The sequence below is a fragment of the Syngnathoides biaculeatus genome, chromosome 3 (assembly GCF_019802595.1).
Source record: "Syngnathoides biaculeatus isolate LvHL_M chromosome 3, ASM1980259v1, whole genome shotgun sequence".
NCBI classification, from domain to species: domain Eukaryota; kingdom Metazoa; phylum Chordata; class Actinopteri; order Syngnathiformes; family Syngnathidae; genus Syngnathoides; species Syngnathoides biaculeatus.
In genome coordinates, this window is record NC_084642.1 from 9,170,181 (window position 1) to 9,183,579 (window position 13,399).

At 41.9% G+C, this 13,399-nt stretch overlaps 1 protein-coding gene across 1 annotated transcript; it reads left to right on the top strand.

Moving 5' to 3' along the window:
* The first annotated feature begins 3,168 nt into the window (after positions 1 to 3,168).
* LOC133498274 (aspartate aminotransferase, mitochondrial) lies at positions 3,169 to 13,118 on the top strand. The gene is made up of 10 exons (XM_061814902.1): positions 3,169 to 3,371; positions 6,020 to 6,176; positions 6,289 to 6,417; positions 6,491 to 6,550; positions 6,648 to 6,809; positions 8,732 to 8,836; positions 8,957 to 9,107; positions 10,326 to 10,491; positions 10,574 to 10,724; positions 12,073 to 13,118. Exons 1-10 carry the CDS (start codon positions 3,289 to 3,291, stop codon positions 12,193 to 12,195), a joined length of 1,287 nt encoding a protein of 428 aa, XP_061670886.1. The 5' UTR covers positions 3,169 to 3,288; the 3' UTR covers positions 12,196 to 13,118.
* The last annotated feature ends 281 nt before the right edge of the window (positions 13,119 to 13,399 follow it).

Sequence of the window (13,399 nt, forward strand, 5' to 3'; positions counted from 1 at the left end):
TGTTGCATGTTTTTGGGAGCGCCCGGAAGAAACCCACGCAGGCACTGGGACAACATGCAAACTCCACACAGGCAGGTCCAGGATCGAACCCGGGACCACAGGACTGTGAGGCCAACGCTTTTACCAGCTGATACACCGTGCCGCCTGTTATAGTGAGAAATGGCAAAATTAAATACAATTTCAGATATACAGCACAGCACATGGCAACATCAAAACCGAGATCAGTATGGTACAATAATATTCGTAGTTCTTCGTAGAGAATAAGAAATACACTGTATATTGCCTGTCTACATGTGTTGCTCTGCACTGTTGGTCTTCACTGACACTACTCTCAAAGAAAACAAACAAATCAGTATCATGAGTGGACGTGAGATGTAATAATTATAAATTGCATCTTTTCATTGTCAAAGCTGTATGCTGTCGCTACAGCTATTATACTTTGCATTTGGAGTAATATCGCAGTCGTAGTGTTGAGAAACTCCATTTATTACATCTTAATTTGAGTGTTGTGGCTGAAATCCGTCATTTTCATATAAAGAAAATGCTACTTAGTGTTTTTCGTAACACATACGCACACATGCACACATAAGCATTAAATCAGGTTTTAAAGAAGTCTAAGTTGAGAAACATCCCCTGGCATTAGCCAGTACCACTTCTCCCTTATCAGTTTGTCCTCATTTATTTTTCCCCAGCACTTTCATTTTCCTGCTTGTCAGCTCTGCTTCACAAGATCCGTTTTTTTTTTTTTTTTTTGGCCAAAACTATTCCCAATTTGTAGTTGCGCAGGAAGACGTTCACGCATAAGTACCTTTGATCAAAGATTCTGTTCGTATTAATGTTGACTAAGCTTACGCTCGGCCTAAGCTATATTAATGTACATTCAACCTCCGTAGCCTTAATGGCGGAGCAAGAAACTTCTCCAAACGGCAGAGCGTTAAAGAATAAAACTGCTGGATGCATTGAAGATGTTTGCAGTTTTCTGAACAGAGGAAGTGGAGTATAGAGGACAACATCTGTGCTCTCCAGGCCGCCTGAGGAGTGAAAAATCACCCCAGAAACCTCTCCGTGATCCCGAGTCCCAGACCCCGGCTTCAGACACTTAATCAGTCTAGTCGCACTTCAAAAAGACCACCTCAAAACGCGCTGTTGTCTGGGTCATAACGTAAACTGCGAAAAGCTCACAACCTCAGGATTCTGCTGGGGAAGATTTAGATTGAATTAAACATTTTGGGAGGGGGCGCTTCTAAAGTAATATTGTCGTCTACTTTTGTGAGACCTCAGCAAATGAGGCATCTACATGCAAATCTGTAAACAAAGTGAAAAATAATACCATGACTTTAAATAGTACTGATGGAAAATTACACAAAGAGCGTCTGCATCACAGGGTTCCAAACCCGGCCTAGTACAGTATACATATTTTGCAACCTGTTCATGCACTGCACGTTTTTCCAGGTATCATTACCCGAGTATCCACTTTTTATGACACAATTTCACTTTTACTCCCTACATTTGAAAGATATCGGTACTGTTTACTCAGGCACCAGGAGATGATGAAGGGGGAAACAATTACCTCTGGAAAGACATTTACAGAGTCTGAATACGTTCACCACCTCCACTTAATAGTGCAAGTGTTTAAAGGCCAAGTGTCATCCCTATAAACATTCGAAAATAGATATTGTAGTGAAAAATACATGTAACATTATTCACTTCAATGTGTATACGAAAAAATAAATATGAGCGGAGAGGGCGTCATGCATAGGCAAAGTTGCGGAAGTCTCATTCGACATCCAAGTGGTATCCTTATTACCTGCAACGTCATCAGCAGACCTCACACACTGGGACGTTCGCCATTGAAAACAGAATTGTCACCTGGTATGGATCACGGAAGCTCTTTTTGAAGAAGAGAACATCTCACAATCGAGTGAAGTGACTGGGGGATTACTACGCTATCATTTTGAGCCACATTTAGATGATATGCGGATCACTTCTAACTAACAACAGACTCCCCGACAGTATGTATGAGCCACTCTGGCCGAAGCCGTCGGCGGCGGATACGGCGCCGCCGAAGCTGTCCTCTGCGTAGCAGAAGCCACGTTCTGAGGGGATTATGTGTGCCCCCCCCCCCCCAACCGTTGTTGTTTTTTTGTAGCACACACCTGTAATACAGCTGCCTGTCATGTGGAACCCACAAAGCTCTCGTCCTTTGCATCTGTGAAGTCCATTTTCACCACAAACCGGGTCTTTCGGAAAAGTATGAAGGGTAAATCCATTCTCCCGAGTGTTCGAACAGAATCCAGCAATACAACGAGCCGGCATTTTGGCTAACACGAAGGAACAAAGAGCTACCTTCCCGCAGGTAAAACCGTTTTAAACACAATGAGACTGCCTGAGTGGTGCTCCTGCTGACAACGTCACTTCCTGCTTCTTGTCCAAAACAAATCCCTCGAGAGGATTTTCATGGCGGGAGTTACAAAAAGCCATATACGTCAAAATCATGTTGTGTGGTGAAAAAACGGAAGGGCCCATGCTGGCTGCCTTTTTAAAAAAAATTAAAAACATAATAAAAATCATGCCTTTCGTGTCAGTGGGGCTTTAAACAACACACACACGCACACAGACACATATGCACACACAAATCTGATAAATTACAATTAATAACGTTCAGACCATCACAGTCAACAGTAGCACTAGCGATTGTCCAAATGTTGCACGCGGGCTCCCTCTGTGGGTGTGCAAAAGAATCACTGCATGAGTACAGTTCAGTTATATAAACTATTATGTCGAATACATTTGCATTTCAAATTTTAGAACGGCTTTGTCTGAGAGATGTTTTCATTTAGGTACATTTTATTTTATTTTTTCATTGCAACATATTTCAATCGAATCATTATCTATGTACGGCTTTTGTTTGTTTGTTTTTTGCTATATTGACGTGCTAGGTTAATGTTGAAACTGTGCATTATTGTTTCAGCGGTTTACAATGATACTACGTCACACTGTATTGCAATGGTGATGATGTACTGTAGTTTAGAGCGCCAATGTTTTTTTTTTCGGGGTAGTTTGTGTTTAGATTGGAGAACAAAAATGTATATTGAGGTTGCGACCTCTAGAGGCCAAAATTTGTCAGGGCAGAAAAAGGTGGCAAAAAAAAAAACTCCTTCACGTGACCATTCTCGCGTGTTTGCGTGGGAAGTGACGTCATCGCGCACATCCAGCGTCTGGCCGTAGCCGTGAGTGCCCTTCATCCGTCTCCATCCTGCCAGGTTTGACTCCCAAAAGCACGCAGAAATGGCCCTGCTCAAGTCCAACAAAGTGTTCGTCTCTTTGGGAAACATTACCCCGTCCCTCGGCGTGTTGTCCGCCCGCAACAGGTAAATAGCGGCATTCCGTTGAAATATTCGCGACGGCTCCATGCTTTACGAAAGTACTTGTTCATGCTATGTGGCTTGGCTACAATCGACTCCATTCTCAGTGGCAAAATACGGAAGCTTTCTTAGCCGGAGGTGAGCTAATGTTAGCCCGCAAACGCGGTCAGGGGTCATTGGGTGACAGCAGGCCTTTGGCGTCGGAATTGTCATCTTATTTGCGGCTAAGGCGTTTGACAGTCGTTCCAAGACTCGCCTGAATTACACTCATTGTGCCACTTTGACATTTGAGGAGACCAAGGTTGATCATTAATGTCACGTTGGTAACTAGTGTTGCTTCCCGAAAGCCGATACGCAGGGATTAGGAGCGGTTTAGCGGTGTTTTATACATAATATATTACTGGAAAATGTGTGTGGGGTAATGCAAAACACGGCCTTTATACCATTTCTAGGCCTTCGAAATCCTTTCAATATTATATAAACCGGATTTTTTGTGGGGAATATTCTCGATGTCAAATTCCACGTTTGGTTTGAGCTAAACGGCTTGCCGTTGTAGGTAAACGCGCGACGTGATTGGCCGCCACGGGTCACTTTTTGTCGCTGATTGGTTCAATTCTTGAGGCGTTGTTCACGCAGGTTTTGCTGCGCTTTAGCGTAAAAAAATGGTCACGTTGCCGAGGGTATGTAAAATTATTGGATGTGTAAATGTAAACTTATATCTATCGAATGTGTATAGTTTCTGTATAGGTGATATTGTATTTGTGTTGTGATTGCACATGCATTTAACATAACGCCATCCTGTGTTTTGAGTGTGTTTCTCTGTTTTAAATCTCGTTGTCTTTGAATATAAAATTAATATATTTCAAAAGATGTTTATTTTTATTAATAGGTCTAAGACATGTTTTGTTTTGTTTTTTTTAAAGATGGATGATTGTTCCAAGAGATATGACCCAGTGGTGGCCTTTGGTCTATTGATCCCTGATAACCGTCTGTTTATAAATTGAAGTTCAGACGTTCAAAGGTGCATGGAAAATATAATCCAGCACTTGCATTATATTATCTATTTAGCGCCAAGAATCCTAAAAAACCGCAATGACAAAATATTCCATGGTTGTGAAGAGGAGTGCTTTGTTGGTGCAGTAAAAGGGAGTTTGCAATTGTAGCCCCACGCCAGAAAAAAACACTTTTTGTCAGATATGATAAAGCTGCCAGTACGTATAATTTAACAGTAGCACTTGAGTGATATGATGTGTGAATGTTTCAACTGTCTCCAGCTCCATCCTGTATCACACATATGATTTTTAAGAAGCCACCACGCCTGAAGAAAAACAATTACGGAGAGAAGGTGTGCCATCATTTGTTGTGCACTCGCAGCCCTATGCCAAAAGTAATAATTACAATTTAACACTGTTTACATTTATTGTTAAAGTCCACTACGGATAATGTGGATTTATGGTGTCACAGGTTGGCAGGTCAGTGTACGTTTGTATGAACATGAATATATTGTTGGTTCTTAGAGACCATTGCCCTTTGCAGAGATTTTTTTTCAATCCTAATTTTAGCTGCAAAGTCAATGGCAAATAGCAAAGCAGAAGAAAGGTGAGACCGTTGTTAGCCTCACCCATTTTAACACACAACTGTTCATCTTTCACTGAGTCACTTTTGGATTAATCCGATTTTGTTTTTGTTTTTTGGTTTTTTTCCGAATCGTATCAAAGCCATTTTTAATTTTCATCCATTTATTTTAAAACATGGCATTATTTCTGATTTACAGGACAAATAATCCACAAATGTACTGTAAATTGATTATTCAGTTACTTGTTTGGTCTGTAAATGGGCAAAAATGTTGGTCGTTCTTTTCCAAAGTAAAAGCAGGTGTTTGTAAATATTTGAATGTGATGAAACAGAAATATAATCATTCTGCTTTCGTGGAGGAAAACAGGAATCTGAAAAAAATAACTAAGAGGCTGAAATTTTGAGGCTTTGGACAAATTTAGATTTCAGTTAAACAAGGTCTCGATTGCCCGATTTATATTCAACTAGTTACCCATTCCATCCATCCATTTTCTTTTGCCGCTTATCCTCACGAGGGTGGCGGGGAGTGCTGGAGCCTATCCCAGCTGTCAACAGGCAGAAGGCAGGGTACACCCTGAACTGGTTGGCAGCCAATAGCAGAGCACAACGAGACAAACAGCCGCACTCACAATCACACCTAGGGGCAATTTAGTGTCCACTTAATGTTGCATGTTTTTGGGATGTGGGAAGAAACCGGAGTGCCCGGAGAAAACCCACGCAGGCACGGGGGGAGAACATGCGAACTCCACACCTCTAATTTGTTGCACTGGATTCGAACAAATTAGATTATTTCAGTTGTATTATATCAATATTATGTCTTATAGGATGAAAATAAATAGAACTGTTAATAGCGATCCAGTGATGTTGTGCCCATTACTCACATGTTGTTCATGTGCTTCTAGGTTAGCGTGGCCTCCTTAGTTCCATTGATTTGTTAATCTCAAGTATAACAGGTCACGGTGGTATTAGATTAGCATGACTATTGTGACGTAAGGCCCTCAAATACTTGCATTTGGACCTTGTCCGCTTGCATTAATGGCGCTGTTTCACAGAGGATGTTTTGTCGTGTGTCTTTGCAGCTCATGGTGGGGCGGAGTGCAGATGGGTCCCCCTGATCCTATCTTGGGTGTGACCGAAGCCTTCAAGAAGGACAGCAACCCCAAGAAGATGAACCTGGGGGTGGGAGCTTACAGGGATGACCAGGGCAAGCCCTTTGTCCTCAGTTGTGTGCGCAAGGTAGAACTGCACACAAAATGTTTGGAATCGGCTCCGAAGCACACCAGAGGGTGTGTGCATTTGTTTTGGATTTATGTACTCTATGTAAGCCACGGTCTCTCATGTCTTTCAGGCAGAGGCTTTGATTGCAGCAAAACAGCTGGATAAGGAATATCTTCCCATTGGGGGGTTGGGAGATTTCACGAAGGCTTGCGCCCAGCTTGCTCTCGGAGCTGATAATGAGGTCCTGAAGAGTGGCAGGGTAAGTTAGTGTCTGTGCCTGTCAAATTCACCACAGAGACGCTTCAAGTTGCAAACGAGTCATCTCCCAACAGAACATTACTGTCCAGACCATCTCAGGAACTGGATCTCTTCGCATTGGAGCCAACTTTTTGGTAATTTACTCTTTTATAGTAGATCCATTAGCCCGTATGCACAATAAGGCAACGCCCAGTTTTCTCACGTTTTATTATTTTTTTTTTCTTTGTCCAGTCTCGGTTCCACGGAGGACCTCGTGATGTGTATCTGCCCAAGCCCTCCTGGGGTAACCACACACCCATCTTCAGGGATGCTGGCATGCAGCTCAAAGCGTACCGCTACTACGACCCCTCCACATGTGGCTTTGATTTTAAGGGTGCGCTGGAGGACATCTCTGTAAGACATGGTCTTGTTTGGGTGTTTCTTTTTTTTTTTTTTTTTTTTAAGAGAAGAACATTTCTTAAGTCGATCATGATATGGGACACCCCTTACTGTGGATTTTCTTTTTAAATGTTTTGTTTAAGGATATACTAAGACCAGTAAAAATGCACACTAATACGACTTCACTAGCCTGGCATATGTACAGTAAAGAAAATAAGTATTTGAACACTCTGCTATATTGCAAGTTCTCCCACTTAGAAATCATGGAGGGATCTGAAATTTTCATTCTAGGTGCATGTCCACTGTGAGACACATAATCTAAAAAGAAAAAAAAACAGAAATCACAATGTATGATTTTTTTTTTTTTAACGATTTCTGTGATACAGCTGAAAATAAGTATCTGAACACCTGTCTATCAGCTACAGTTCTGACCATCAAAGACCTCTTAGTCCGCCTTTAAAAGTCCACCTCCACTCCGTGTATGATCCTGAATCAGATGCACCTATGTGAGTCCGTGAGCTGCATAACTACATCTGTCCCCAGCCCATACAGTCTGCAAGACTCAAACTTGTAACATGGCCAAGACCAAATAGCTGTCCAAAGACACCAGAGACAAAATTGTACAACTCCACACGGCTGGAAAGGGCTACGGAGAAATTGCCAAGCAGCTTGATGAAAAAAGGTCCACTGTTGGAGCAATCATTAGAAAATGGAAGAAGCTAAACATGACGGAGTGGGGCCCCATGCAAGATGTCACCTTGAGGGGTCTCAATGAGCCTTAAAAAGGTGAGGAATCAGCCCAGGACTACACGACAGGACTTTGTCAATCACCTGAAAAGAGCTGGGACCACAGTTTCCAAGGTGACTGTTGGTAATGCACTAAGATGTCATGGTTTGAAATCAGCCAGTCTCCAGACCTAAACCCAATAGAAAATCTTTGGAGGGAGATGAAACTGTGTTTCTCAGCGACAGCCCAGAAACCTGTCTGATCTGGAGATCTCTGTTGAGGAGTGGGCCAAAATCCCTCCTGCAGTGTGTGCAATCCTGGTGAAAAACTTCAGGAAACGCTTGACGTCTGTAATTGCTAACAGAGGCTACTGTACCAAATATTACTGGTTTTCTCAGCTGTATCACGAAAAAATCGTTAAAACATACATTGTGATTTCTAGATTTTTCTTTTTAGATTATCTCTCTCCCAGTGGACGTGCACCTACAATGAAAATTTCAGACTCCTACATGATTTCTAAGTGGGAGAACTTGCAACATAGCAGGGTGTTCAAATACTTGTTTTCTTCACTGTATAACTTGCAGACAGGCTGAATTGAAGCCATGTTGGCCACGTGGAACTACGTTAAGATAGCATGGATGGAATGCTTTATTACCCGACTTCAAATTATGCCCTGAAAAATCCGCCCTCCTGTCGCAAAGCCTCTCGTGCGGCATGTTCACTAAACAAAGATGAGTAAAGGATGGTGTGATAAACTCACTTCAGTTGACCTGTAATTTTTTTAAAATCTTTATATATATATATATATATATATATATATATATATATATATATATATATATATATTGCCTTTCATTTCTTTTGACCTCCCTTTATTTTGTAGTGACACAGAGAGGCAACACGGTATCCATATTTGTAGCGGTACTTGTATATCCACCTCCTAGTGTTCAGGCTGAGACACAACAGAACTCAAATGCCTTGTTATAGGCGACATTTCAGTGTAATGTGTGACACGCCTTAGAAAAACATACAGTTGGATCTAAAATGTCAGCAATGACAAGTTATCAGTCATTCATGCAACATTCACAAATCAAGTCGTTCATGTTAGACGTGTTTAGCTCTTTACAGTCAAAAGTGAGCAGCAGTGCCACATGATCTAGTTAAAGTGTGACCATGTAATCTAAAGTGGTTCGTTGTGTTTTTTTAACAGAAAATCCCAGAGCAGAGTGTGATCTTGTTGCATGCTTGTGCCCACAACCCCACCGGTGTTGACCCCAGGCCTGAGCAGTGGAAGGAGATCGCTGACATCGTGAAGGTGGGTCTTCATTCTCTCCGTAAATGTCCACGCATGCTCCGCAATCAGCATTTGTGGTGCTTCCAATAGTGTACATAAACACAATGTTCACCTTTTATTCCTTTCTCTCTTGCCATACAGAAGCGTAACTTGCTGGTGTTCTTCGACATGGCGTACCAGGGCTTCGCGAGCGGAGACATCGATCGTGACGCCTGGGCTGTGCGCTACTTCGTCGAGCAGGGCCACAACATTGTTCTGTCCCAGTCTTATGCTAAGAACATGGGTCTCTACGGTCAGTGTCAAGTACAGAAGTGCCTTGAGATCAGTTTTAATTGCTTCGGTCCCGGCGCTACAAAACCCATCTAAAACCACAAAACATTGTTGTAATTTGTTTTTAATAAGAAAATAGTACTTTATTGTATTGTATTGTTTGTGTGTTCTCCCAGTGCCTGCGTGGGTTTTCTCCGGGCACTCTGGTTTCCTCTCACATCCCCAAAACATACAACATTAATTGGACACTCCAAATTGCCCCTAGGTGATATTGTGAGTGCGGCTGTTTGTCTCGTTGTGCTCTGCTATTGGCTGGCAACCAGTTCAGGGTGTACCCCGCCTTCTGCCCGTTGACAGCTGGGATAGGCTCCAGCACTCCCTGCGACCCTCGTGAGGATAAGCGGCAAAAGGAAATAGATGGATGGGATAAGGCGGAACAGTGTAGCAACTGGCGAGAGCGTCATCCTCGCAGTTCTGAGGACTAGTGTTCAAATCCGGCCCTGCCTGTGTAGAGTTTGCATGTTCTCCCCGTGCCTGTGAGGGTTTTCCTCCGGGCACTCCGTTTTCCTCCCACATCCCCAAAACATGCAACATTAATGAGACACTCTAAATTGCCCCAAGGTGTGAGTGTGACTGTTGTCTGTCTCTGTGTGCCTTGTGATTGGCTGGCAACCAGTTCAGGGTGTACCCTGCCTTCTGCCCGTTAACAGCTGGGATAGGCTCCAGCACTCCCCGCGTCCTCCGTGAGGATGAGCAGCTCAGAAAATGGGTGGATGTGATACAGTAATTAGTGAACTGTAGTGCCTTTGCTTTTTTGAGTTTACTGCCCTCACATAGCACTCGTATGTGAAATTTTAATTTGTATCTCAACAACTGTAACTTTAACTTAATGTTGAAAGTTGACATTAAATATCATTTTAGATCTGATTCAACAGAAAACAACAATGGCTGACTCTGAATGTATGCCTTTGTTTTACTACCCTCTAGTGGTGAAATCTACCAGAACATATTTTTTAATCCCATGCATTCTTGTTCAAATACTTCTTGTGGTCTTACAGTTATCTGCAATGGTATTTTGAAGCCTTGTTGAGAAATTGAAATGTCAAACTAAAGTTCATAAAAGCACTTCACACAGGCTGCTAAATGTCTTTTCAATGGCCATTATGACGCAAGAATGCTGGAGCACCGGCAAGTGTAGCTTCAAAATGGAGCTGATGGTGTGTTTTTGTTGTGTTGACAGGTGAGCGTGTGGGAGGCTTCACTGTGGTGTGTAAAGACAGCGAGGAGGCCAAGAGGGTGGAGTCCCAACTGAAGATTCTCATCAGGCCCATTTACTCCAACCCGCCAATGAATGGAGCAAGAATCGCTACGACTATTCTCAACACGCCAGATCTGCGTGCACTTTGGTGAAAATCGTCGGTCTGTCGATGGTGTTTCCTCAACTTGAACCGCCATTAAATGCTGCTGTCCCTAATGCACGCGGGGTAGGCTGGAGGAGGTCCACGGGATGGCCAATCGCATCATCAGGATGAGAGAGCAGCTGGCGGCCGGGCTGAAAAAGAACGGCTCCACCCACAACTGGCAGCACGTCACCGACCAGATCGGCATGTTCTGCTTCACGGGCCTCAAACCGGAACAGGTACGCGTGCGCAAATGGGGATTTAATTGTAAAATAATGCAGATCTTCAAAAAGAAAAAGTACTGATGAAAGATGTATATCCTTTCTCTCTAAATGGCAATTGGTCAACAAACCTGATATTTAATAATTACGTCCATGAAAATGGTTGGAGACTGAATTGAGTCCTTGTGGTCTACCCGGTATTGATCAACTAGGGTTTGAAATTTTTAAAGGTTTACCTTCTCACTTCTACGTAAATTGAAGTGGAGTAATGAGTAAGATTAAATTGAAGTAAAATAAACTTCTACACATAAATTCAAATAGTTCAATGAACCCCAGCTATTTGCAGGGCCTGGGGGACCGAGATATGTGCCGTACATTAATAAAAAGCAAAAATGTGCGAGTAATTGAAGCCTACGTAAGAAATTTTCAATTGCCTGTAGATGCCACCAAATGGCAGCAAAGCTAAATTTTAATATTGGACAACACTGAGAAATTTGGTCAATGTAAATCAGTAGATATTTTTCTATTTTGCAGTGTCAACTTTTAAGTAACAAAATTGGATTTTGACTTCGTTGAATTTGTTCTGTTGACCATGCTATTAACGCAAACCACTTTCTCAAATCACGTTCCCCAGATTTTTTAAAATGAATGGAAAGGCCATAAATATCGTCATGGGCATCCCAGGGGTGCCTATGTTTTGGGCCATAAAACAAATGAAGGACAAAAAAATATCATTAAAAAAAAATGCAGTGAATTAACAAAATAAAACCACACACTGTTTAATTTGTTTAGATATAAAAGAGAATGAAGAGCAAATGGCTAGTTGTACACACTGTTCAGTTCACATTCACCCAAAAATATGAGTACGTTTTTAAACTCTTTCATTTAATTCATACACGAAACTGGGAATTGCAAAAAAAAAAAAAAAAGCTTAAAGCAAGCACATGACATTTTTTTTTTTTTTTTTTAAATTGGTTACAATTTACCAAAATGACAGCTTGCCACCATAAGTACCGTTTGTAAAACATTTTGCTTGCAACTCAAGACGCACAAATCACAAATCGGGTCACTAATAAGTTCAAGTACCTTTGTGTATTGAAAATCCAAGATTAAGAGCACAAATCATATTCAAATCATTCATGAATTTAGCCTTATCTGTATTTGACCCTTTTTGCCTCCATCTTAAATTAATGCAGGTGTTTATTGATAGTTTTTGTTGTCACATTTAATAGGTTTGACTTATAGGACAATTTCTTGAAATTGTGTTGCTTCAAATGTTTTGTTGTTGTAACTCCATGTTTTTTAGGTTAACGTCATTTATTCAACGACCTACTATGACCGACCACCCCAAATCTTCTCTCCACAGGTTGAACGCATAACGAAAGAATTTTCCGTGTACATGACCAAGGATGGCAGAATCTCCATGGCCGGCGTGTCCTCCGGGAACGTGGAATACCTGGCGGAGGCGATCCACGCCGTCTCAAAGTAGAGCGGATCCCGCCGAGGGAGACTAACATCACCCGAGCGGCGAGGTGGAAGAGATTTGACACGTCGCCCGCTCTCCTCCTTTCATTTCTTATACACAGTTGCATTTTCTTGGACTTCATCAGCCTACTGTCCAACTTGTTGCTGTTGAATGGTTTACTTTTTGTTTTGTTTTGTTTTTTTCTCCAAAAAGCACGTCATTAAATAACGGATTCCCCTGCGAAATTGTTCATGGTGTTCACTTTGAGCTGACTGAGAAATATACTGTCATCTTTTTTTTTATTTATTGCTCGGAACAAACCTGGCGACTGTTCTTCTGCTTTTGACTCACTCAATTTAAACCGTTAGGGTTCATATTTAGATGGTAGTTTCAAGTACAAGTGAAGATTTGTGGAAGCATGTGAAATTGTCTCTTGCCCCCCACCCTCCCCCGCACTTTATTATTTTATTCAAAGGAAAGCACTGGGACTTTTGGGATTATGCTGGGACTCTTTTGTCAGCGGTTTAAAAAAAAAAAAGTCTGCTTGTCACACTTTTCAGTCTTATGTCGTACTTTTCACTCATCAAAAATTAACTTTGCAAAGCAGCAGTTTCTCAGTCAGTCGTGTCATTTTATCCATTAAAACAAAGAGTCGCGGAAGACAAACAATGACTTATTGAGATCTGTAAGGAAGTGGGCGGTGATGAGTTTCACCGCAGAGATGCTGTATTTCATTCATATATATTTTTTTTTTAGATTTTGATCATAGTTTTGCATTCAATATTGGTACGGTACAGATGTCTGAGTGTGGGGGCGTTAAGAGGCAAAGTGTCTGTAAGATGTGAGCATTGAGGGCATTTGAATGTGAAATGCGACCATTTGCCTCTACTCTGCATATACGATATTGGTCATTGCATTATGGAACTATAATAAATCATTTAAGAGTATCTGCGCATGTGATTTTCTTGGTTCTACAATGAAATGTGATCAGGTAAATGTGACCTCATCATAGTTGCTCGTTATGTGAAGCGTAGCAGTTCTGTACATACAGTACAGTGGGCTGGATGAATGTTCAGATCATTTTCATTACTTTTCAGTCACTAATATACCACTTTTGTAGAACTTTTCACGTTTTCGAACGGGGGCTCCAGATTGTCTCAGTAATACCCGGGTTCGATCCCGGCCCCGCCTGTGTGGAGTTTGTGTGTTCTCCCCGCGCCTGTGTGGG